At 45.2% G+C, this 22,559-nt stretch overlaps 1 protein-coding gene across 1 annotated transcript in view; it reads left to right on the top strand.

The window, feature by feature from the left end:
• The window catches only part of SLC6A2 (solute carrier family 6 member 2), a 44,040-nt gene that overhangs the window by 5,415 nt on the left and 16,066 nt on the right, over positions 1–22,559 (top strand). The window contains exons 2-6 of the mRNA XM_066637958.1: positions 12,318–12,449; positions 15,289–15,526; positions 18,105–18,243; positions 19,398–19,532; positions 22,315–22,418. Coding sequence (XP_066494055.1) covers positions 12,318–12,449; positions 15,289–15,526; positions 18,105–18,243; positions 19,398–19,532; positions 22,315–22,418 — 748 coding nt within the window. The remainder of the gene's footprint in view (positions 1–12,317; positions 12,450–15,288; positions 15,527–18,104; positions 18,244–19,397; positions 19,533–22,314; positions 22,419–22,559) is intronic.

Genomic DNA, 22,559 nt, shown 5'->3' with positions numbered 1-22,559 from the left:
ATTTTTGATTATTTGCACAGTTTCATTTAGGTTCCTGTTTTTGTCTGTTTGGTTGTGCTGTTGGTATTGTATTGTTTTCCTGTTTGATTGTGTTGCTGTAATTTATTTTTTTGCCTCAAGCCACCTTGGTTGCTGTATAGCAGGGGCAAAGGCAGGGCTGAAATAGTTTAAGTAAAAAAAAAAAATCAATATTCTCTCCCAGTTTACTTTGCCTTCAATTCCCCTCCTCTTCCTCTGTTGTCCCCTCCCCCGTGTTGAGTGTTAGACTGTAAGCTCCTCAGGGCAGGGAATTGTGGTCTTAAAGCTCCAAGGGGACGGTGGTCTCATAGTTCTTAAAGCTCCATGAATAATTAACACTATATAAATAATAATAGTAAGATCATGTACCTGGATGCGTGAGCCAGCTGTAGGTTTGATAGTTGGCCTCTCAGCTCAACAGCTGGCGATATTGAGAGCTCTGATATAGTGTAGTGGCACAGAGACTGAGCTGTGAACCAGGACTTCCCTGTTTGGAACCACACCCCTGCCATGAACTCGGTATGTGGTCCTAAGAAAGTCTCAGCCCCGGCTTCAGTATGGGGGTGATGATGATAATTTTGCAGAGTAGGATTGTTGTATGAGAGAAGACCAAGATGATGGATATGGAGCGCCCAGCTACATGGTGGTAGATACTATCATTGACCCACATTAATCCGCTTATAAAAACCCTGGCCTGTTCTCATGCTGAAGTTCTGGATATAAGACGATTGATTGGTCTCTTCCAGAAACGCTGAGAATCTGGGCCGTTTATTTTTATGCCACAAACGCCGGACGCTTTGGCTTCAGCCGCCCGGGCTTGAAAGATCTGGCTTTTCCCCCCAAGTTAGCAGCGTGAGGATCATTAAAGAAAAATTTCCTGAATCTTAGGGCTTTGTTCTCTGCTTTATGTATTTATCTGTCATTTGTACTGCTGCCGGTCACGGATGGAATCCTCCTTGGGACAACGTGGCCTTCCTTGGAATGCTTTATTTCTACAGGTCCTTGCAGTTCTCCCCCCCCCTCCCAAAGTGTGGCAAAGGTGAAAGCAAAACCTTTTTCTTTGGAATGGAAGCCTTCCAAGGTTTTAGGTTGTCTGGCTTGTTCTGCTTGGAGTGTTCGGAGGGGCTCTTATTGCCAATAATGGACTAAATGATCTTTTGGCTCTTGGGTCATTTAAGAGCCAAACTCCCTGTTACGTGACATGTGATGTGATGATGGGGGTTTTCCTGTAGCAAATTGCTGCTCCTTGTCCAGATCAGGACTATGGAATAGGGCAGTGGTTCCCAGACCGATTGCGGTTATTATGCCCCTGCAGCCTCTTCTTCTTCAGCCCAGCCAGTTGCCTCCATATTGGATCACGCAAAATCATGTGCTATCCAAGACGGTGGTGCCCAATTCTTGCGAGATCTCACACGATCTTGTGAGATTTGGGTGTCAGCATCTTGGATCACAAGAGATTTTGTGCAATCCAACTTGGCAGTGCCCAAGAGAGCTGGCAAGAGGGGCCGCTGGGGACATCCTGTGGTGGCCCTGTGAATCCGCTGTGGCGCCCCGGGGTGCTGCAACACCCACTTTTGGAACCTCTGGCATAGGGAGAAGAAGAGGGGGCTTAAATTTTTTCCTCTGCAATGGTCCTGCCAATGGGATCATTCTACCTGGAACAAATAGCATTTGCAGAGGAAGAGAGAGAAGCAATCTAGATTAGGACCACCGTGTGGGAAAAAGGCTTCCTCCATGCCACAGTTCTGAATTGGATCAGGTCCTTCACAGCTGCTGTGCTCCTTTCTCAGAAAAATCAAACATGCTATTTCCAATTATGCATTCAGTGGAGCATGTAGTTGCATGGGGAATTTCACAGGGAATAGTCTGTCTTCAGACAGCTGCAATCACAGATTCCTGAAGTTCAGTGCTATCTGCCACTTGATTCAAATTGATGTGTGTGACCCTTCTGTGTGGGGCTCTTGTTCTATGCGCTTTCTACTCTCTCTTGCTCCCTAGGAAATGTTTTATGAGCAGGTACTCAAGAAACTCACAAAACCTTTTGCTTGACATGTGCTCAGAGGCTTCCTATTGTTCTGCCAGAGCTCTATTGTTCTTGAAGTTCTTATTCTGCTCTGCTAGCCTGTGCACTATAGAGGGAATCTTCGCTCCCAAGGAACTATTATTAGAAAATGCAAATAAGAATAGTTCCTCAGCCTGTCACATTTCTAACCTCTTTCCTTCCATCACACATGTCACATTCATTGAACTTGAGTTTGGAAATAAGGAACATGCAAAGGACATGCAAACCCTTTGTATGTTCGTTCAGAGGTAAGCCCCTCTGTGTTCAGTGCAATTTACTCCTCTGTAAGGGTACAGAGGACCATGGCTATAAAGAATCTGTATGTGTGACTATACGTGGTCTGTATGCATGACTGAATGAGATAGTAGAGTTGAGATGATGAAAGTATTTTATTTTATTTTTTCACATTACTGCTTCAGACTGCAGAAGGGAAAATCATATTTAGCAGTGGTTCTCAAACTTTTTAGCACAAGGACCCTCTTTTTTAAAATGACACTCCGTTGGGACCCACCTAACTTTATGAGCTGTTTTGGTGCCACGGCAGTACCAACGCAATAGGCAACTCATGATTGAGCTGTTAGTTATGTGATGCAACCTTCACCTGTCCCCACTACCTATAATTGATGAATTTGGGAAAAGCACACCAGAAAAAAGACACTTGAACATTTTTCTCCCTATATTTACACAAGCTTGTAAACTGCAGGAGCTCAACGCTTTGGTGGGACAGTTTTGATTAGTGTCAGGCCTTGATGCAATTAGTTATCTGATCTTTCCATCTGATCTTTCATTGAAGGCTTTGTGGAGACTCACCAGAAGTTGGGTCATGACCCACAGTTCGAGCAATACTGATATGCAGTATTCAATTTTGAATACTCCTTTAGATAAAAAATTAAAGGAGACCTTTAAGCTTAAAAAAGTTTAAAAAGAAAAAAAGCTTGCACAGCAGGGAAAGGGTTAGGTTTCTCTTTGCTGGGAGCTTTTTATGTGGAGGAACATGGGAAAATAAATCTCCTACATGCAATCAGAAGTGGTACAGTCTTTTCTATACCCTGAGTATGCTATCATCTCATTCTGTGGCCGAATGTGTAAACCAGACTTAGGCGCTACTGAACGTCACGGAAATATACCCTTGAGCAAACATGGCCAGGCTGCTTGCGTATGTGGAAGACTGTGGGCAAAACTCTCTGGGTCTTCAAAGTTTGCTCTAGAAATTTTGGCTTGCAGTGATACTCGTATAAAATGTGACTGACAACTTCTCCGGCAATAAAATTCAGCCATAAGTTGCCAAATTCACAACTTGTGCGTGATGTTTTGGCTAAAACCCCTAAATCCATTGGCCTCTGTAAGTGGAAATTCTAAGAAAAGAGAAACAAATTAGAAACATGGAAAACTAAATTTTTGCAAGCAACTTCTGAGGGCTTTCTCTCCCAACTTTCTTTAAACTAGGTTGGCCGTGTTGTCTCCTTGCATGAGTTATTGCAGCCATTGGCCTTCATCTCCTGCTTTGTGGGCTTTCCCAAAAGAATTGTGTTAACCGTTGTGAGAAGCTGGATATTGGACAAGATTGTGCTTTGTCCTGATCCACCAGGGCTCTCCGTGCATCTTAGATGCAAGATATGGTGGTAGCTGCTGGATCAGATGGCTTTAAAATAGGACATCCATGGAGAAGAAGAGGACTGTTGATGGCTGTTGGCCATGATGGCTAAGTGGGAACTCTGAATAATAGTTACTGAAGGGCAAACATTAGGGGTGAGTAAATGTCCTCATACCCTGCTTTCTTTCTGAAGCATTTGTTTGGCTTCTGAAGGAAATGGAATGCTAGGCCAGGTAGACCTCAGGGCTGCTTTTGAAGGTCAGCAAAACCCCACAGGGATGGGTTGGCAATTGAAAGCCTGAGGTTGACCTGCAAGGAAGGACCAAGGTTGTCAAAGGGAAGGTTGTGCTTTCCATCCCAATCCCCTGGGTCTCCTTAAAAGCACCAAACCTATGATCTGAGACACCTTGACATGGCCAGGGACTAGTCTAACTCAGTGGGTGATATGGAGAGCTGCCTCAGACATCAGATCTCAAGAAGTATAATAATAATAATTAATATTTATGCTTCACAAAGACTTCAAGAGTGAACTTCATTCCCTCCTCCCCTATCCTTGATTCTTATTTATGCATTTAATATATTTCTGTCATGCCTTTTGGTGTAATTCAGTGCCTGTGGGCCTGAGCTGTGTGTCATGACTTTCCTACTTTCAATCTTGCCTCATGGATGCACCAGGTGGCCTTGGGTAGGCTACTTAGGGCACAATCCTAACCAGGTCTACTCAGAAGTAAGTCCTATTTTGTTCATTGGTGCTTACTCTCAGGAAAATGATTAGGATTGCAGCCTTAGTCTTCCCCATCTGCAGTATGGGGATAATCATACTTGCCTTACACAAGACAATATTTGTGAATTGTTTTGCATTTTCAGCAAGTGCTATCTAAAGGTTAAATATCATTATTCATTTGTGAACAACTAAGGGCTTGCATGATGATTATTATTATTTAAATACAAATAAGAAAACTGTAATCAACCAACCATGAGAAACTATCAAACTATCAGCAATAAAATGAAGCAGTGGTTTCAAATGTTTCAGCAACAGGACCCACTTTTGAAAATTACACTCTGTTGGGACCCACCTAGTTTTACAAGACTAAAAATAAGTTTCACTTTACCAGTTGCTCAAGCCTCTGATTTTATCCTTCTTGCTATGGGGGGGGGGAATGCCTTCTGGAGCATTTGTTGAGCACCACGTTCATTAGATCGGATCATTCTGGTGGCCTTGTGTTCCCCTTTGCCCGGCCTTTGATATTCACGAGTTACTCACAAGTCACATGTGGGCTCATTTTTGCTTTCCATAGGGCTCAATATATTTTCCTTGTCAGCTTGGGGGTGGGTGGGGAACAACTCCAGAGTTTGTTGGGGCCTGTGCTCATCGCATCAGGACCATTCTGGTGGTGTTGCCAGTGGTGTAGCTAAGGGAATTTACAAGGGAGGCATCCGGAACTCCCCAGGATAGCAGGCTATATGGGATTCACATACATCTTTGTCACCTTAGGTTCAGGGTAGTTTTCATGATAGTTCAGTCCCTCATGTAAGGATCACAGCACCTGGGGCAGGGTGCAAAGGATGTCCCACACATCATTTCCTTGTTTGTAGCCTCGCTTTATTGTCACTTAATGAGCTTGGAGTTGTATTTCAAACACATGCACACACAATTGGGGTGGGAACACAGCTTCCTTTTCCAGCATGCAACAAGATTCAGGGTGGAGCAGGTGAAGGCAGTTTTCATCTAGAGTAGGAAACTAACTTCAGACTGGTTGGTCTTTGTCACACACACACTCATCCCTTTAGTGTGTTTGCTTTTAATATATAGTATTCAGTCCTGTTCCTGGTACCTGGTGCCAAAAATGCCTGGGTGAAGGACAGGAAGAGATTTCCTTGTCAGTTTTCTGCAGAGTGAAGAGTGTGTTTGCTTGAATCTGGCAAATATTAGCAGCATGAAGGGGAAATGGAAGAGCCTGCGGTCTCCCCTGCGTTTAGTTCCTTTCATTCTATAGAACTTTGCACGCTTTTTTTTCAGACCACAAGATGGAGCAGTCAAACTGGAATAAGGAAAGCAAAGGGATGTACAGTCTTCACGACTCTTCAGTGCCAAACTGCTACAAAACTTACCCCAGATAACTTTTGAAGGTGCTGGTGATTCCATTCTCTGTTGCCCAGGTCTTGACTGGGGTGAGGCTTTATGATCATGTGTCATCTCTGTTATTTCTGCTACATTAGTTATCTCCAGGTGTGATTCAAGGTGCTGGTTATTGCCTGAAGGACACCTTCCTCCATATAAATCTATCTACTCATAGAATCTGAGGTGGAGACTCTCTGTGTTCCACAGCCTTCTGAGGCTAGACTGGCAGCGACCCAGAGGGCCTTCTCTCCCCCAGCACATATGGTGTGTTACATAAAGTAAAAAGACTATGCCCTAAGAGGCTTACATTGTAGATGTAGAGACTGAGGGCCCAATCCTATCCAACTTTCCAGCACTGGTGTAGCCGCAGTGCAGCCCCGAGGTAAGGGAACAAATGTTCCCATACCTTGAGGAGGCCTCTGTGACTGCCTTCCCATCACAGGATGCAATGCATGCTACACCAGTAAATTGCTACATTTCCATGCTACACTGGAAAATTGGATAGGATTGGACCCTGAGCCAGGCATGGCAACAAAGGGATGGAGGCAGAAGAGAAGGACAACGCTTATGCCATTGTTTCAGCTACAACTATGTAAACTTAGTCCCCGTTCCCTACTGTAAGGTGTGATTCCAAAGGCCTCATGATTTTTCAGAAAGAATCTGTAGATTGTAAGTGGGGGAACATTTTACAGGTGTTCTGGGAGACAACCCCAGGGATGAGACACAGGAAGGGAGAAAGGGCAGAATCGTTCATGGAGCTGAAAACGCTTGGACAGTTGCGCAAATTGAAAAGAAAACAATGCAATGGCTCTCCCTGTATTAATTGCTTCCATCTCAGCCTCATCTTTCCACATCTGTAAAATGGGTATATTTAATAGTTCCCTTTGACTAGATCTTTATGCAGCTCTGTTGGTTGACTTGACATGTTCATGATAGAAACTCTGATGTGTACTCAGATGTGGGTCTGTGCAGGTCATCTCAGTTTCATGGCTGATGGCATATGCCTGTGCTGTAGGTCATGAGCTTTACCCCCTGGACCACCAATTTGCTCCTGGGGCCACGGTTGATAGGATTCTAGAAGAAAGAAAGCCCGGCCTGCCCAGTTACTGGACCAGATTCTGACAGTAATAAATGCATGCAAACTATTGAGTTACGCAGAGCTATTCAATATTAAGTAGCATGGACTTTTTATTTGATAAAGAATGTTGTGTCATTCAGAGATTGTATATTGTCTTTTGCAAAAACAAGAAATTGGCCCAGTGACTGAATGACACAACAGTGCATAAGGTAACAATTTATTTGTTCAGTTTTTGTTGTTGTTGATTTTGTTTTCTGGAAGAAATAATAAAACAGATACTATTTCGTAAAAGACCGTGAAGTCAAGACAGCTGCAATACAAACTTTGGAGGGAGAAACATGCATTTAATTTTGAAAAGGGTACAATCCAACAATTTGTCTTCTGCGCTCCCAGGTCTCTAGCGCCCTTTCAAAAAGGCTGAAACTTTTTCTCCCACTCCTGGGTCTCCTGATTGTTGCTTTTCGACTTGCAAATGAATGCTTTGATCTGACAGAATGGTCACTGTGCATTGGAATAACAAGGGCAGGAATTGTTCAGGCAAAGCTTTGGAAAGAGATTGCCGGATCAAAGAAGAGCAGCCGGTGCAGAATTTGCATTTGGACTTTGTAGGAAATCTCAAGTCCTTGTAGGAGGGTCGGAGGAGGTTCAGGAGACTGAAGTAGGAGCATGAGATCACTCCTTGCACCTCAACAGGCATCCTCCTGAGGAGGGGAGTGTCAAACTTGGGTTTCAGGAGAGGATTACAGTGGCTCGTTCACAATGTTTGAAATGCAAGGACACTGTGGAGTGGTGAGGTTTGCAATAAGGGATCTTCAGCCAGAGGTGTAATAAAGTGCTTTGGCACCTGGGGCAGTGACGCTGTGATGTCACTGCCCCATTGTGACATCACTTCTGGGCTCTCGCCAGACAAGGGAGCACTCACTGTGGTGGCTTTGCACACCAAGTTCCTTCTCTTTCAGAGAAAGCTTCCACAGGAGAAGGAACGGGATGCAAAGCTGCCAGTGCCCCCTTCTCCAAGGAGAACTCAGAAGTGACAGCCTTGCTCTGCTTACGGTGCAAGGCTGTCAATTTCAGGTCCTCCCCTGAGGAGAAGGCACTTGCTGTGGCAGTTTCATGCCCCTGTTCCTTCTCCTGTGGAGACTTCCCTTTGAAGAAGAAGGAACTGAGAGTGCAAAGCTTCCAGCCCCTCCTCCATAACTAGGGCGGAGCCACATGCCCACCCCCCTTGACATAGCGCCTGGGACAGATGCCCCTCAGTCTCACCCTAGTTACGCTTCTGTCTGCAAAGGCCGCACCAGGGTGTCCAGTGGCAAGTTTGGCGTCCCCTCCGTCACACAGGTGCTCCACCACTCAGTTCCCCCACTTTGTTTCCAAGTCTGGGGCAAGAGTGAGTTGGAGGTGGAAAAGGGCAGGGGAAAAGCCTGACTGACTGTTCGATTATGCCACAGAATGTTTGTCCCAGTCTTAGTTCCTATTACCTGGACTGGGGGGCAGGAACAGGCTGGCTGACTGACCAGTAGGCATGTGTCCCTCTCATCCAGTGGTGCAACAAGGGCAGAGTCTGAGGGACACCTGCATCCGGAGCTATGCTGGGGAGGCACATGACTGCCTTGCTTTACTTATGGTTCTTCCAGAGAATGCTTTTCACCCCCGTTCCTCCTTCTTCTCACTGGTGCCCCCTTTAAGTGATGCCCCTTCAAGGGGGAGCCTCCACAGGAGAAGGAACGGGGGGGGGGCGTGAAGCTGTCAGCACCTCCTCCTCCAGGGAGAACCAGAGTGACATCACTGTCCCTAGCTCTGGGGTTTCTAGGTATGCTGCTGCAGTCCCACCCTCTCCACCAGACCTTCCAGCTTGGTCTCCGGGGGAAGGAAGATGTTCGCTGAGAGATGCTGGTGATCAAACTTAGAACCTTCTAAATGAAGACCACTTGCCAACCCGTTCAGTTTCCGAATCCTCTCCTACCCTTCAACATTTATTCTGAAGCAGTAACGGTCTCCTAATACCCTCCCAGGATTTTCATGGGAGAATCTGCAGAGTATGACTTAATTCTTCCTTTCTGTGCCATATTCCCGATTGAAATCCCCTCTGCTGCTGCTCCCAGAAGGAAAAGAACCCCCTCTGCTCTAGCATCATGCCTTGATTCCATTCCTTCCTCCTCCCTACCCTCAATATCTGGTATTAATTTTTTTATTTTTAATGCAGAACATTGAATGCTGGATTTCCAGACATTCCCTTTGCCTCTACAAGATATCCGTTGTGTCCTAAGAGAGCAGGGATGCTCTCTACTCCTGTTGCTTGGCTGCAGAAACACCACTTACAAGTTAAAACACAACTGATTGCTGCACAGGAAGAGGAGCCTTGAGTGTTTGTATTCACATTCCGATCTTGCTCTTGGCTGGATTTTCCATCATCGACCTCCTATTGGCTTGTACATTAATCCCCTTGAAAGACTCCTGAAGCTTATTTAAGAGGTTTTAAGCGCACCTTGACACAATAAGAGCCAGTGCTCTCCCCTCCCCCCCCCTTTTTTAACAATATAAAAATTCAAAGATGATTCTTCCTCCAGCTCTAAAAGTGCTACTTTTAGAACCGCTGTGGGCTGGATTGTTTGTTTTGGCTTTTTCTGCTTTGAAAATCAAGGCAAGGCAAGCTAAAAAAAGAAAGTAGTAAAACATCCTGATAGACCGACTTGGGGGGAAAAAAACCCACCCCAAACTAGCAACACAAATCCACTTCCGGTTTTTCGGAGGCGGGGCGCGATTGCTCCACTTTCGCTTCTTAAGCTTCGGGGAGCCCTGCAGACGGTCGCACAGTGCTACCCACACCCCCGGGAGGCTGCAGGAGGCTCTGGTAAGTCCTGCCAAGCCCCTGCAGCCCCCGAGCAATGCAATGCTGGGGATCGCATCACTGCCTTCCCTCCACCCCCGCAAGGACTTAGAGCAGCTCAAACTCTCCCATAGAGTTTGAAAACCGCTGTCCCAAGGCATTGTGACACACCATTTGGGAACTCCTGTGGTAGTGGCTAACAGTGCAATCGTAGGCATGCCTACTCAGAAGGCATGCCTACCCATTAAATTCAATGGGGCTTACGCTCAGGGAAGTGTGTATAGGCCTATGAGGCCAACCTGCAAATCCAGACTCCCACTTCAGCTCTTGCCTATGCTATGAACTCATGAGGTATCCTTAGGCAAACCACTCCTTTTCAGCCTCAGTATTCCCATCTATGGTATAGGGAATCGTTCCTTAGTCTCCTCAAATAAAATATCTTCAAACAGATCAAAAATAACCTCAGTTTTACTGTATGGTCTCTTGACCTTAACATGAATGAAAAAGCTCTTTATACAAACCCCATTGAGAATCAGTGTTCTCCCATGTGCTCCATTGCCATCTATTTACTTACTGCAGTGCTGATATTAAACCAGCATGTTGAATACTTGAGTTCTTCATTGGTACATGTGAGATCTGTGAAAATAGAATGTTTTCTATTCACAATTCTTCTACTATTTATTTATTTATTTAACTATAGTTTGTAGCACACCCCTCTGCCAAGTTGCCCAGGCCATCATACATGGGTCTGTCCCATTTTATCCTCTCACTAACTCCACGTGGCATGTGAGATGAAGCGATGTTGGCCCAATTCAAACATAATACTAAAGCGTGATTTAATTAAAGAATAACATGCCATGGTGAGCTTTGTGTTCAGACATTTCTTCCTTTCCTCTCCTTGCCCTTCCCTCATGATGAGAGGAGATAGCCTACATTTCCAATTTTGAATAGACCAGTGTTTCCTGTCTCAAAACTTAGAAAACCTGTGTTTACTGTAACTCTGCTTAGCTTGAACAAACCAGCCTGATCAAAAGGTGGTTTCAGATCCTGCTTTGCTATCTATCCATAACTTCTTAGTAGTAGTTGGCAACCTTCAGTCTCCAAAGACTATGATATCGCGCTCTGAATGGTGGTTCTGGAACAGCGTCTAGTGTGGCTGAAAAGGCTGATTCGGGAGTGACAATCCCTTCCACACTGGGAGCAAGTGCAGTCTGTCCCTGCTCTGTCTCCCTGGCTATGGGCCTTCCTTCTTTGCCTCTTTGCCTCAGTCTGTTGGCCAAGTATCTCTTCAAACTGGGAAAGGCCATGCTGCACAGCCTGCCTCCAAGCGGGTCGCTCAGAGTGGACTCACCTCCCTGCATTACAATCTCTGCACATGAACTGGACGTTGTCCATGACTTTGTGTACCTTGGCTCAACGATCTCCGACACTCTTTGTCTCGATACCGAGCTAAACAAACGCATTGGTAAAGCAGCTACCACGTTTTCCAGACTCACAAAGAGAGTCTGGTCCAACAAGAAGCTGACGGAACATACCAAGATCCAGGTCTACAGAGTTTGCGTCCTGAGTACACTTCTGTACTGCAGTGAGTCATGGATTCCTCACTCACAACAGGAGAGGAAACTGAATGCTTTCCACATGCGCTGCCTCCGAGGCATCCTCGGCATCACCTGGCAGGACAAAGTTCCAAACAACACAGTCCTGGAACGAGCTGGAATAACTTCCTATGTTTAGTCATAAAGGGAAACATTTCCAGTTTTTTTAACATTGTGATTGGATGTGTTCGATTTAGCCAAGGACATTCACAGTGGGGTCAGATAGTGTGAATGTGCTTGGCTAAATGGAGAGGGGGAGGAGAAGCCACGGAACAGGGGCTACAATCCCATCATGATGGTGTGGCCCACCACTGTCAAGAAAGAGCAATAGTTCCCTCCTCACCAGCTTTTTGGATGCTTGGCAGACAGCCAGGTCCTTAGACCACATTCTGTTAGAAATGAAAAAGCAAACATCTGGTGAGACATCTAGTTTGGCTCTCTGTTTGTTTCTTCACTTCTAAGGAAGGAGGCTTTTGTCTACCCTTCTCCCCATAGTAAGACAGAGAACACTTGTGAAAGACATCCATGGCAAAAGCAGTCTGACATCCAGAAATCCCCTGAATAACTTACATCTGGTTGTTTTTTGGTGCCACGGCATTGATAAACTCCCCAAACGGATGCTTGCAATCTGCCCAAGTCTATTTTCTTTGATCTTGAACATCCCCCATTAACTCTACTTACACTTTGATATTTAAATGAGCTGTGCCCTGATAGAAGAGTTTGTTTTCCCAGGGAAGCTCAGATCACCCCAATGAATTTTCTCAGTCAAGTGTTGGAGCTCTTGCTGCTACCCAGCTGCATAATTCCCCCACCCCACCCCACCCCCGCAGATACTGAGGGCCCACTGTATGCATCTCCTCTTCCCTGTGTATGCATTGTGTAAAAATTGTGTGACAAAGTGCTTCCTTTTGTCTGCCCAGAATCTTCTACCATTTAATTTCCTTGGAGCAGCCACTCAGTTAATCTCTCTCTCTCTCTCTCTCTCTCTCTCTCTCTCTCTCATATGATTGTGCGTTTCCAGGTGCCTTCCTCATCCCTTACATCCTTTTCCTCATCATTGCTGGGATGCCCTTATTTTATATGGAACTAGCTCTGGGCCAGTATAACAGAGAAGGAGCAGCCACTGTATGGAAAATCTGTCCACTTTTTAAAGGTAAATGCCAAGCTTTCTACTTAGATGTTTTAAATGCAGTCCTTGGGATGGTGCACACTTTTCATGCTTGCATGAAAGGATATTGTAAGGCAAAGATCCTTGAGGCATTTGGTGGGCCACTGTGAGATACAGGCAGCTGGACTAGATGGGCCTTTGGCTGATGCAGCAGGGCTTTTCTTATGCTCTTATGTAAAGATGGCCAGTATTCAGTTGAATAAGCAAACAGTTTCTCTCTAATTGATCATACAGTAGACCCTCATCATCTATAGGGAGGGGTCTGTTCATGATCCCCCATGGACACCAAATTCTGCAGATAATTAAATCTGTGATTGTGCCTCAGAGGACCTCCCAGACACAAGTCTCCAGCGCAAATTCAAAGTGTCTTCCGGATGCGTCTGAGGCCTTCCAAAAACTGTGCTGAGCATCTGCAGATATGGGTAAGGAGGGCCCAGTATTTTTTACAAAAGAACTCTACAAAGAGGAAAAAAGAAAAGGAGAAACCTCACAAAATCATATTTGATTAAAAAATGATCAAACTCTAGTTTGAGTGGTAGTCCAGTATAATTCATTGGTTGACCAAAAAGATTCCAACAGCAAGCATCAAAAACAGACAGCTAATTTTCGCTATAAACAGTAGTGTTGTTAAATCCGGGGTTTGGTGTTAATGATGTTGTCCCATAAGGGTTGGCACTGAGACTGCACCCTGCAATCAGAGTGGAAGTGCTTATTCAAATGACTGGATTCGAGGACTGATTTTAGCCCCTTGAGCGGGACACAGCTGGAGTAAATATCAGACTGTGTTCAGATTTAATGGGCATCCTTTAGTCCCAGAAGTTAACTTCCGAATGTAATAAGGAGTTATTCTGCTCCATTCCCTTGGCATTTTCAGATGGGATTTGGATTGGTTTTGTTCAACATTACGGGGGGATGGGGAGAGAGGGAACATAGCTTAGTTGTAGAGCCTGTGTGCAGAAGGTCCTAGGTTTGATCCCTGACAGATCTCCAGGTTGGGCTAAGAATGTCCTGTCTGAAACCCAGGGGAGCTTCTACAAGCCAACGGAGACAATACAAAGCAGATGAACTCCTGATCTGACTCATTGTAAGGCAGCTTCATATGTACAGTTCCCTCAAAACAAACCAAAAAACACCATTCCCCTCTTCTCCCTCTCAAAAAAAAAAGCCCCCCCCCCCAAAAAAAAAAAATATTCATGGACATTTGAGGGAATTTATAGTGGAAGTACCTTACCTGTGGGTCTGGCATCTGTGGACATTTACTCACTATCCATGATGCTAGGGTCCATGTTTAAAAGTGTTTTTAAAAAGTCAAAATAAGTCAGTAAATAGCTTTTCTTACCACAGCGCTGTAAAACCATGCCATTTATAGGGCACCCAGTGGCACTCCAGAAGCCATGTCCAGATCGTGAAGGGGTGGACCAGGGCTGGGGGAGGTAGCGCAAACTGAAAGTGGCTTCTGGAGCACCATTGAGTGCCCTGCAGAACATAAGAACATATGAAAAGACCCACTGGATCAGACCAAAGGCCTGTCTAGTTCAGCTTCATGTATCTCACCTACCAATACCTCAGGGCCCACCAGATGCCTCGGGTTCACACAAAACTGCATACTGGTGTCACTCCCTTGCACCTGGTATTTTGAGGATACCTAAAACCAGGAGGTTGCACAAACCCTATCAAGGCCTGTAACCTGTGATGGACTTTTCTTCTAGAAATCAGTCCAATCCCCTCGTAAAGGCATCTAGGCCAGATACCATCACCACATCCTGTGGCAAGGATTTCCATAGACTAATTACACTATGAGCAAAAAAAATTTTCTTTTGTTTGTTCTAACTTTCCCCAATACTCAATTTTAGTGGCTGTCCCCTGGGTTCTGGTGTTGTGTGAGAGGGAGAAGAGCATCCCACTATTCACTCTGTCTACCCCTGCACAATTTTGTAGCCCTGCAAACAGCACAGTTTTACAGTGCTATGATGGGAAAGACTATTAATTGACTTAGTTTGACTTTTAAAAGCAGACCCCAGTATCCCCAGATCTCAGTGTCTGTGGCGGGGGGGGGGGGGCAGTTGCCCCATGGATACCAAGGGGCAACTGTATTTGATAATGTGGATCAGGGGTCCCCATTAATCCCAGCCCAGGGGTCACTTGCAGCCCTTGGGGACTCCCAATCAGGCCCGCGGGGAGCCTCCAGTCTCCAATGAATCGCTGGCCCTCTGGAGACTTACTGGAGCCTGTGCTGGCCCAATGCAACTGCTCTCAATGTGAGGGTGACTGTTTGCCCTCTTACATGAGCTGTGGGATGAGGGCTCCCTCCACTGTTTGCTGTTTCACATCTCTGATGCAGCAGCAGCAGCAAAGAAGAGGCCGGCCTTGCTTTGTGCAAGGCCTTTTATAGGCCTTGAGCTATTGCAAGACCTGCATTCATTCATATAAGTTCCATCTCTAATAAATTCATATATGCAAATTTATTCAAATTTTAGATGTAAATTAATTCTCTTTTTTCCCAGCTCCTGACACAGTGTCAGAGAGATGATGTGGCCCTCCTACCAAAATGTTTGGACACCCTGATGTAGATCATTAGTAGTGAACAGCTCTTGCTGGGAAGAGGATCCTGAAAGGAGCGTAGCTGTAGGGGGTACAAACGCTTCCGTTTTGCTCTCGCTGCCAGGAATGGCTCAAAGGGGAGGGGGAGGGGCTGCCTGCACGGCACATTCAGGTGCCTGCAAAATTTAGTGCTTTGCACCCCCTCTAGCTACGCTACTGGATCCTGATGGTGTTTTGTGTCACGTACAACTTCATGTGTAATCTGGTTTTCCTTTGTCTTCAGGTGTAGGCTATGCTGTGATACTCATAGCTCTTTACGTGGGTTTCTACTACAACGTTATCATAGCTTGGTCTCTGTATTATCTGTTTGCATCATTCACAATGGAGGAGCTTCCTTGGACGAAATGCGGAAACTTGTGGAACAGCCAAAACTGCACCGACCCCAAACGCACAAACGGCTCGACCTTCATCTTTGGCCCTTATTCCAAGTACAAGGTGACACCTGCAGCTGAATTCTATGAGTAAGTCGTGGGTTTGTCGAGCCTTTTCCTCTAAAATCTTCAGACCCCATCAGGCAGACCTTGCAGTCTGAAATGGTACAATCAGGGCACAGTTCTACCTTACAATAAGCTGTTTCATCTAGAGATCAACACAACGTACAGAGGATACTGCTTTATACAGTCAGACCATTGGGCCATCTAGCTGTGTACTGTCAGGCTAGAGAGAGTTTTCCAGTGTTCTGGTGGCGGTGGGATCTTTCTCAACCCTACATGGAGATGACAGGGATTGAACCTGGAACCTTTTGCATGCAAAGCAGGGACTCTACCTCTGAGCTTCAGCCCTGCCCCAAAAGAAAGGCTTTGGTTTCACACATCCTTAGGAAAACATATAGATCTGCCTTATACTAAGTCCAATGATTGACTACACCAGGGATTTTGGGTCTGTGACCATAAAAAAAGAATGATGATGATGATGACTACACTGGGGTGCCCAAACCCTGGCCCGAGGGCCATTTGCCCTCAGGTACTCCCAATCTGATCCACGGGGAACCCCCAGCCTCTAAGGAGGCTCTGCCCCTCTAGAGACTTGCTGGAGCCTGCACTGGCCCAACGCAAGTGCTGTCAGCATGAGGGAGATTGTTCGACCTCTCATATGAGCTATAGGACAAGGGCTGTCTCCACTGCTTGCTGTTTCATGCCTGTGATGCAGCAGCGGCAGCAAAGGAAAGGTCAGTTTTGCTTTGTGAAAGAACTTTTGTAGGCTTTGAGCTTTTGCAAGACCATTCATTCATATAAACTTCATCTCTAATATATTCATTTATGTAAATTTATTGAAATTTGAAATGTAAATTAATTCTTTTTTCCCCTGGCCCCTGATACAGTGTCAGAGAGATGATGTGGCCCTCCTGCCAAAAAGTTTGGACACCCCTGGTCTACACTGACAGCAACCCTGTAGAGCAGAGGTTCTCAAACTGAGACATCATGATGCCCTAGCCTGAAGACCTTGGCCTCTGCCCCCTTAAGGAACAGTGGAAAGGGGAAGGCAGTGAAGCGATCCCTGGGATTGCACCGCTGTGGGGGCAGGGTGGCTTTTTAGAAACTCATCTTACCTGCTGCCAGGATGTGGGAGATACAGGGAGCCTCGTAGACTCTTCTGCAGGGCTCCCCATGGCTTGTAGAAAGTGAAAACAGCTATCGACCCACTTCTGAGTAGCGACCCACTTCTGAGTAGCGATTCCGAAACCAGAAGTGGGTCATGATAGCTATTTTTGCTTTCTACAAGCACCAAGGAGCTCTCCAGAGGCTCTGAGGGGCTTCCCACAGCCCGCAGCAGCAGGTCATTTAAGTTTTTAAAAAGCCCCCTGCTCCCACAGCATTGTGATTCTGGGGATTGCATCACTGCCTTTTTCCCTGCCCTTGCACAAATATTACATCTGAGAAGTTTGAGAACCTGTGCTCTACAGCAGTGATTCTCAAACTGTGGGTCTGGGATCCACCAGTAAGTCGTGACCCAATTTGTGGTGGTTCTCAAAACGGACAGGGCAGATTAGACCATTTGCATCAAAGGTTAAATAAGCTGCTATTGGGAGGGAGCACTGCTACTCAGTCACCATTTTAGCCACACCCCTTTGCATATATATCTGGCAGCCGTCTCTGCCAGACAGCGATTTTCTACCTTTTTCATTACAAGGATGAGCACTGACAAGATGCTGAAACCATAAAGGCACACCATCCATTTTTGGACAAGGCACACCATGCTGCTGATAGGAGGGCCTCACATCCCCCAATGACCCTACTAATAAATTACCTTCTCCCAAACTCCTGTGGCACACTTGTGGACAATTCAAGGCACACCAATGTGCCATGGCACAGTCGTTGAAAAATCACTGCTCTAGGACCTCTGAAAAGTTTGAGAACTACTGTCCTAGATAGAATGAAGCTGTTACTCTGCAATATTTTTATCCCTAACTTAAAGATGATTGTGTGGGTAACTGAAATCAGCAGGACTTTGATTTCCACATCATGTATTTAGAACTAGGTTTGTTTTTCCTGGCTTCATCTAAAAGACCAAAGCTGGAAAACAAAGTGGGCACATCCCATCAAGCTGTGTCATGCTCTTTTAAATTCTGCTTCCTGTTTAGGCTTCATATCCTTCTAACAGCGTCATAAAGAATGCATGTTCAGCACAGCTTGACAAAGGAGACCTGGGATACACAAGGAAAGTAATTCAGGGCCTACCTCATTCTTCTGTTGGCATCCCTTATAATAATCATATTTGTAATAGTGCTCTCTAAAACAGTACTCAATTAGAGCATACATTTGCATAATTACAACAGTCCCGTAAGGCAGACCAGTATTATTTAGGACTGAACTGAAGGTCCTCACTTTTGGCTCACTTTGGGCTGGTCCAGAAATGGTGGGTAAAATCAACCTACCTTTTCTCCTTTCTAGGAAACTATTGCTGTTCCTGCAGTCAACTGAACCATATTATTGTCCCATGTTTCTTTTCCTGGTTTTCAGGTTCCTCAGTGAGGAGTTCTTATCACAGTTCCCTGCTCAAAATAATATGACTCTGTTGCTGTTCTGTCTCTTTGGTTAGACGGCGAGTCCTGCACCTTCACGAAAGCCATGGGATTCAAGACGTCGGCCTGCCCCGGTGGCAGCTAACACTTTGTCTCTTGGTGGTAGTGATAGTTCTTTTCTTTAGTCTGTGGAAAGGAGTGAAGACATCAGGAAAGGTATGGCAAGTAAAATGTTTTTGTTTTTTTTAAAGTTACTATTAAGAAAGTGGAAGAATGCAACGTTTTGGGTTGGTTCAGATGCAACATCAAACTATGGTTTGCACTAACCACAAATAGTTCTCACTGAACTAATAGTTCAGACTTCAAACAGTGATGTGTGCTCCAGATGTCGAGGCAAACCATTGGTGGTTCAGTTTCACTCTTCCTCAGTCTTCCTTAAGAAGCTCAAGATGCTATTCCAAAAAGAGTTCTCCAAGAGCAGAGCAGTACTCAAACAATGGCTTGTTGGTTTGGATGTAATGCCAAACCATAGTTTGTTCAAAACCCAGCTTCATCCCTTAAGTTTCTGATCTTAGTTTGGCAGCCACTCACAAAACATGGTTTGGAAAGTAAGAGCAGTTGGACAATGGAACCAATTACAGAGTGAAGTGGTGGGTTGTCCTGGAGGTCTTCAAGCAGAGTTTGACAGGCACCTTTTGAAGATGCTTTAGAGATACTTTTTCTGCTTCAAGCAGGGGTTTGGATTAGAGGGCCTTGAAGGCTCTTAAAACTCCATGATTCTGTGTTTGTGTGTAATATACACACATAGCTCTAATGCAGTGTTTCTCAAGGTTTGTCATCCACTGTACCACTTTATACGGTCCACCTACTGAAAGTACCACCAGAAGGAACTGGTGATTATATCATCACCAGTTACTTCTGGGTTGGGAGGCCAGATGTGATGCAACAAGCACCAGTAAGAGACTCAGTGTGGACAGGAAGGCTTTTTCAAGCATGGAGCTCTGCCCACCGAGCTGAGGCTCCTACCACTGTTTGTTGCATCGTGTTCCTGGTCTTGCTGCTGGATGACAGGTATCCAAGGTCCTGCAAGTACCACCAGATACCACCTCAAGTACCACTGGTGGTATCCATACCACTAGTTGAGAAACACTGCTCTAATGTGGTGACTAGATTAAATTTTGTTCTTACAAGACCTCCAATACTTCCTGTAAGGGTTTCTCACAATAAAATGGGAAAGTTCAGTACAATAGTTGCTTGTGTCCTTTTTTTTTTTTTTAAGAAGCAGTTGTGTCCAATGTGATCACAGCAACAGCCAACTCTTTGTTGCCAAACATATGGTCAATAAAGCCTGTGTTGGTATTTCCTTCCAGGTGGTATGGATCACAGCCACGCTGCCGTATGTTGTGTTGTCTGTGCTGTTGATCCATGGCCTAACTCTACCAGGTGCATATGATGGAATAAAAGCATACCTCAACATAGATTTCAGACGATTAAAAGAACCCACGGTAAGTGGTCTGTTTCCACCTTCACGATTAAAGGCCACACATCCTGCTGCAGAGTGCTTTTTTGCTTTGTTTTTACAATGAAGTTCTGAAATGATATTTCGGTTCTTTGGAGGATCCTTCCCTGTCACAGCCATTGACTCAGTGATCTGAAATTCTTCATGTGAAGGGACAGATTATGCCTGGGTTATTGATTAGGGCATGTCAAACACACAGAGTAGGGATGCCAAAACTCCGCCCCTCCCCATTTTCATCATCCCATTTACAAATGATGAAAATGAGCGAGTAGGGGAGATTTTGATAATGTTTGGGGTTGATTGGGTTGCAGAATTGATCAGGATATTTGAAAAATGGCAGCAGTTAGGTTCCTCCATATGACTGCCATGTTTTCCCCACAATTCCCCCACTGAGTGATACTGTATTATTACATTGTCTCCATGCAATATGGGAAAAATGATTGGAATGAGGGGGGTGGGGACCCTATTCCATTTTTGGGACCAGGCTCTGATCAGTTACTTACTTTAAAAAACAATTCATACCTGACTGCCAGTTTTCTGCTAAATAACGTTCAAGACATCTTAACATACTTCAATTTAAAAAAATTGACTGCCATAATAGAAAGCAGCAAATAGAATAGCAACAAACCGTTGGGCAAACGGAATAGGTAAAAGCAGTAACGGACTACTTCATCTGTTGGTAAGCCATCTACAGTGGCGATTCCCAAGCTTGCCACATTGCTCTGTGGTCACAGTGCCGCGTCGCAGCAACATCATTGTCCAACTCCCCTGGGCGCTGCCATCTTGAATCACGCAATCCAAGATGGAGGTGCCTGGAAGAGCCAGTAACTCGAAGGGGCCAGGACATTCTGTGAGTTCACCATGGCACTATTGTGCATTGAAGCACACAGTTTGGGAACTGCCAATCTACAGGGTAAACCGCCAATCTACATAGTAAAATGAATGGTTTCCTGTTGTTGGCTGGCATCTGGGGTGGATTCCAGCTCTTGTCAAGCTGAAAACCACTTTTGTAGAATGTTCTCAGCTGCAGCTATCTGAAGTGAAAAATACATAATGAATCCTTGTCTCTGAGAGTCAAGCAGGATGTTTAAGCATCACTGGCTGCCCAGCATTGAATGAGTTGTCACTATGCAGCCGTCTAGTCCTTGAAGCATTTCTGTTGCTGAGATAACTCCTCAAGGAAAACGGAGATATCAGCAGTCTGTGACAGGAAGAGTGTCTCTCTCTGCCTCTTTTTCATTGTTTGCCATGAGGAGCTTCCTGCAAACACTTTCTGCAGCCGTGGATCCCCGTATTGTGTTCTCTTCCTTACTCTGTGCATTTGTGATTTTATTAACGTCTGCGCAAGATTATGCTCTCCCAAGATGCTGTCGTAATGTTTGCAGCAACAGGACGCTAAAGCTCAGAGGGAGAGACTTGCTGGCACCTCTTGGAAAAATATTTAAGAAACTCAAAATAGTTTGGGAGGCGGCATAAGAAGTTGATGTCAATACACAGACCCTGCTGCAGAGTAAACATTTCAAGGATTGCAGCATTGGCAGTCCTGCACATTAAGTTAAAGATAAATCCCTGTGCGGGAAGAAAGTTAGACTGACTTGAAAGTGCACGTGGTGTCTAGCACAGATGACTCTATGAAAAATAAAAGTGTATGCTTTATATATAAAAAAGAAATAGAAAGCAGGTTTATGAAAATTGAGAAGGTAGGGGAGATTTCAGTAAGGTTTGGGGATGAGTGGGAGGAAGAATTGATCAGATATGTGAAAAATGGCAGCAGTTAAGAACATAAGAACATAAGAACAGCCCCACTGGATCAGGCCATAGGCCCATCTAGTCCAGCTTCCTGTATCTCACAGCGGCCCACCAAATGCCCCAGGGAGCACACCAGATAACAAGAGACCTCATCCTGGTGCCCTCCCCTACATCTGGCATTCTGACTTAACCCATTTCTAAAATCAGGAGGTTGCGCATACACATCATGGCTTGTACCCCATAATGGATTTTTCCTCCAGAAAATGTTTTTTTCCTCCAGTTGTGTTCCCTCTTGCGGCTGCCATGTTTTTCCCACAATTCCCCCTCTGAATGATCTATATCCCAAGCAGACATTTAAGGAAAATGGGGCATCTTACACCTCCATGGTCCCTAGTTGTAAATCACAGCTTTGATGCTGGGTATACTGAGGAGGTGGGAAAGCAGGGTAGGGAGCTGAATTCCTCTTGTTTCAGAAATAAACTGAGATATTGAGCCTGCTCAGATAATTTCCAAACTGATCCAATGCAAGTCACAGGAGTTCCCCATCACTAGTTATTCTTGGTTTGAAGGTCCATCCTGGTGCTAATCTGAGGATGATGGGAAGGTAGAGAATGTGTTGCTTTTGCTATATCCAGCCTGGCTTCCACCCAGTAGCATAGCTAGAGGAAGGGAATGGTAAGCACTGCAGGTGCCATACAGCGCTGTGTAAGTCGTCTTTCCTACACACCATCAAAGCCATTATGGGCAATGATGGTAACACACAGGAAATGCTGTTTAGTTTGGTGTTGGCCTGCCACCCAGAATGGTTCCAACAGCAAGTCGGGGGGGGGGTGCTTACCCAGCATGTCCTGGCACCAGCAATACTTAGTGCTTTGCTCCCTCTAGCTACACTACTGCTGCCATCTCCTGCATCTCCTTTTGTTTTAACTCACTGGAAGAATAAAATCATGCTGGTGGTTTTTGTTGTTAATAGTATTAGGGCAATTAAACACAAATGGTTCTCTGTTCTCTTAATGCAGGTATGGATTGATGCAGCCACACAGATATTTTATTCCTTAGGAGCTGGGTTTGGAGTCCTGATTGCATTTGCCAGCTATAATAAGTTTGATAACAACTGTTACAGGTATGCTGTGCAACTTGAGTTTGGTTGTGTATTTAAAAAAAATTTTTTTAAGAGGCCTTGCCCAATGAAAACCGTTTTATAGCAGAGTCCTATGACTGTCTACTCAGAAGTAAGCCCCACTGAGTTAAGTGGGAGTCACTC

This window comes from Tiliqua scincoides, chromosome 9 (genome assembly GCF_035046505.1).
Source record: "Tiliqua scincoides isolate rTilSci1 chromosome 9, rTilSci1.hap2, whole genome shotgun sequence".
NCBI lineage: Eukaryota > Metazoa > Chordata > Lepidosauria > Squamata > Scincidae > Tiliqua > Tiliqua scincoides.
The sequence above is the reverse complement of the archived record's forward strand: the minus strand, read 5'-3'. Positions and strand labels throughout refer to the sequence as shown.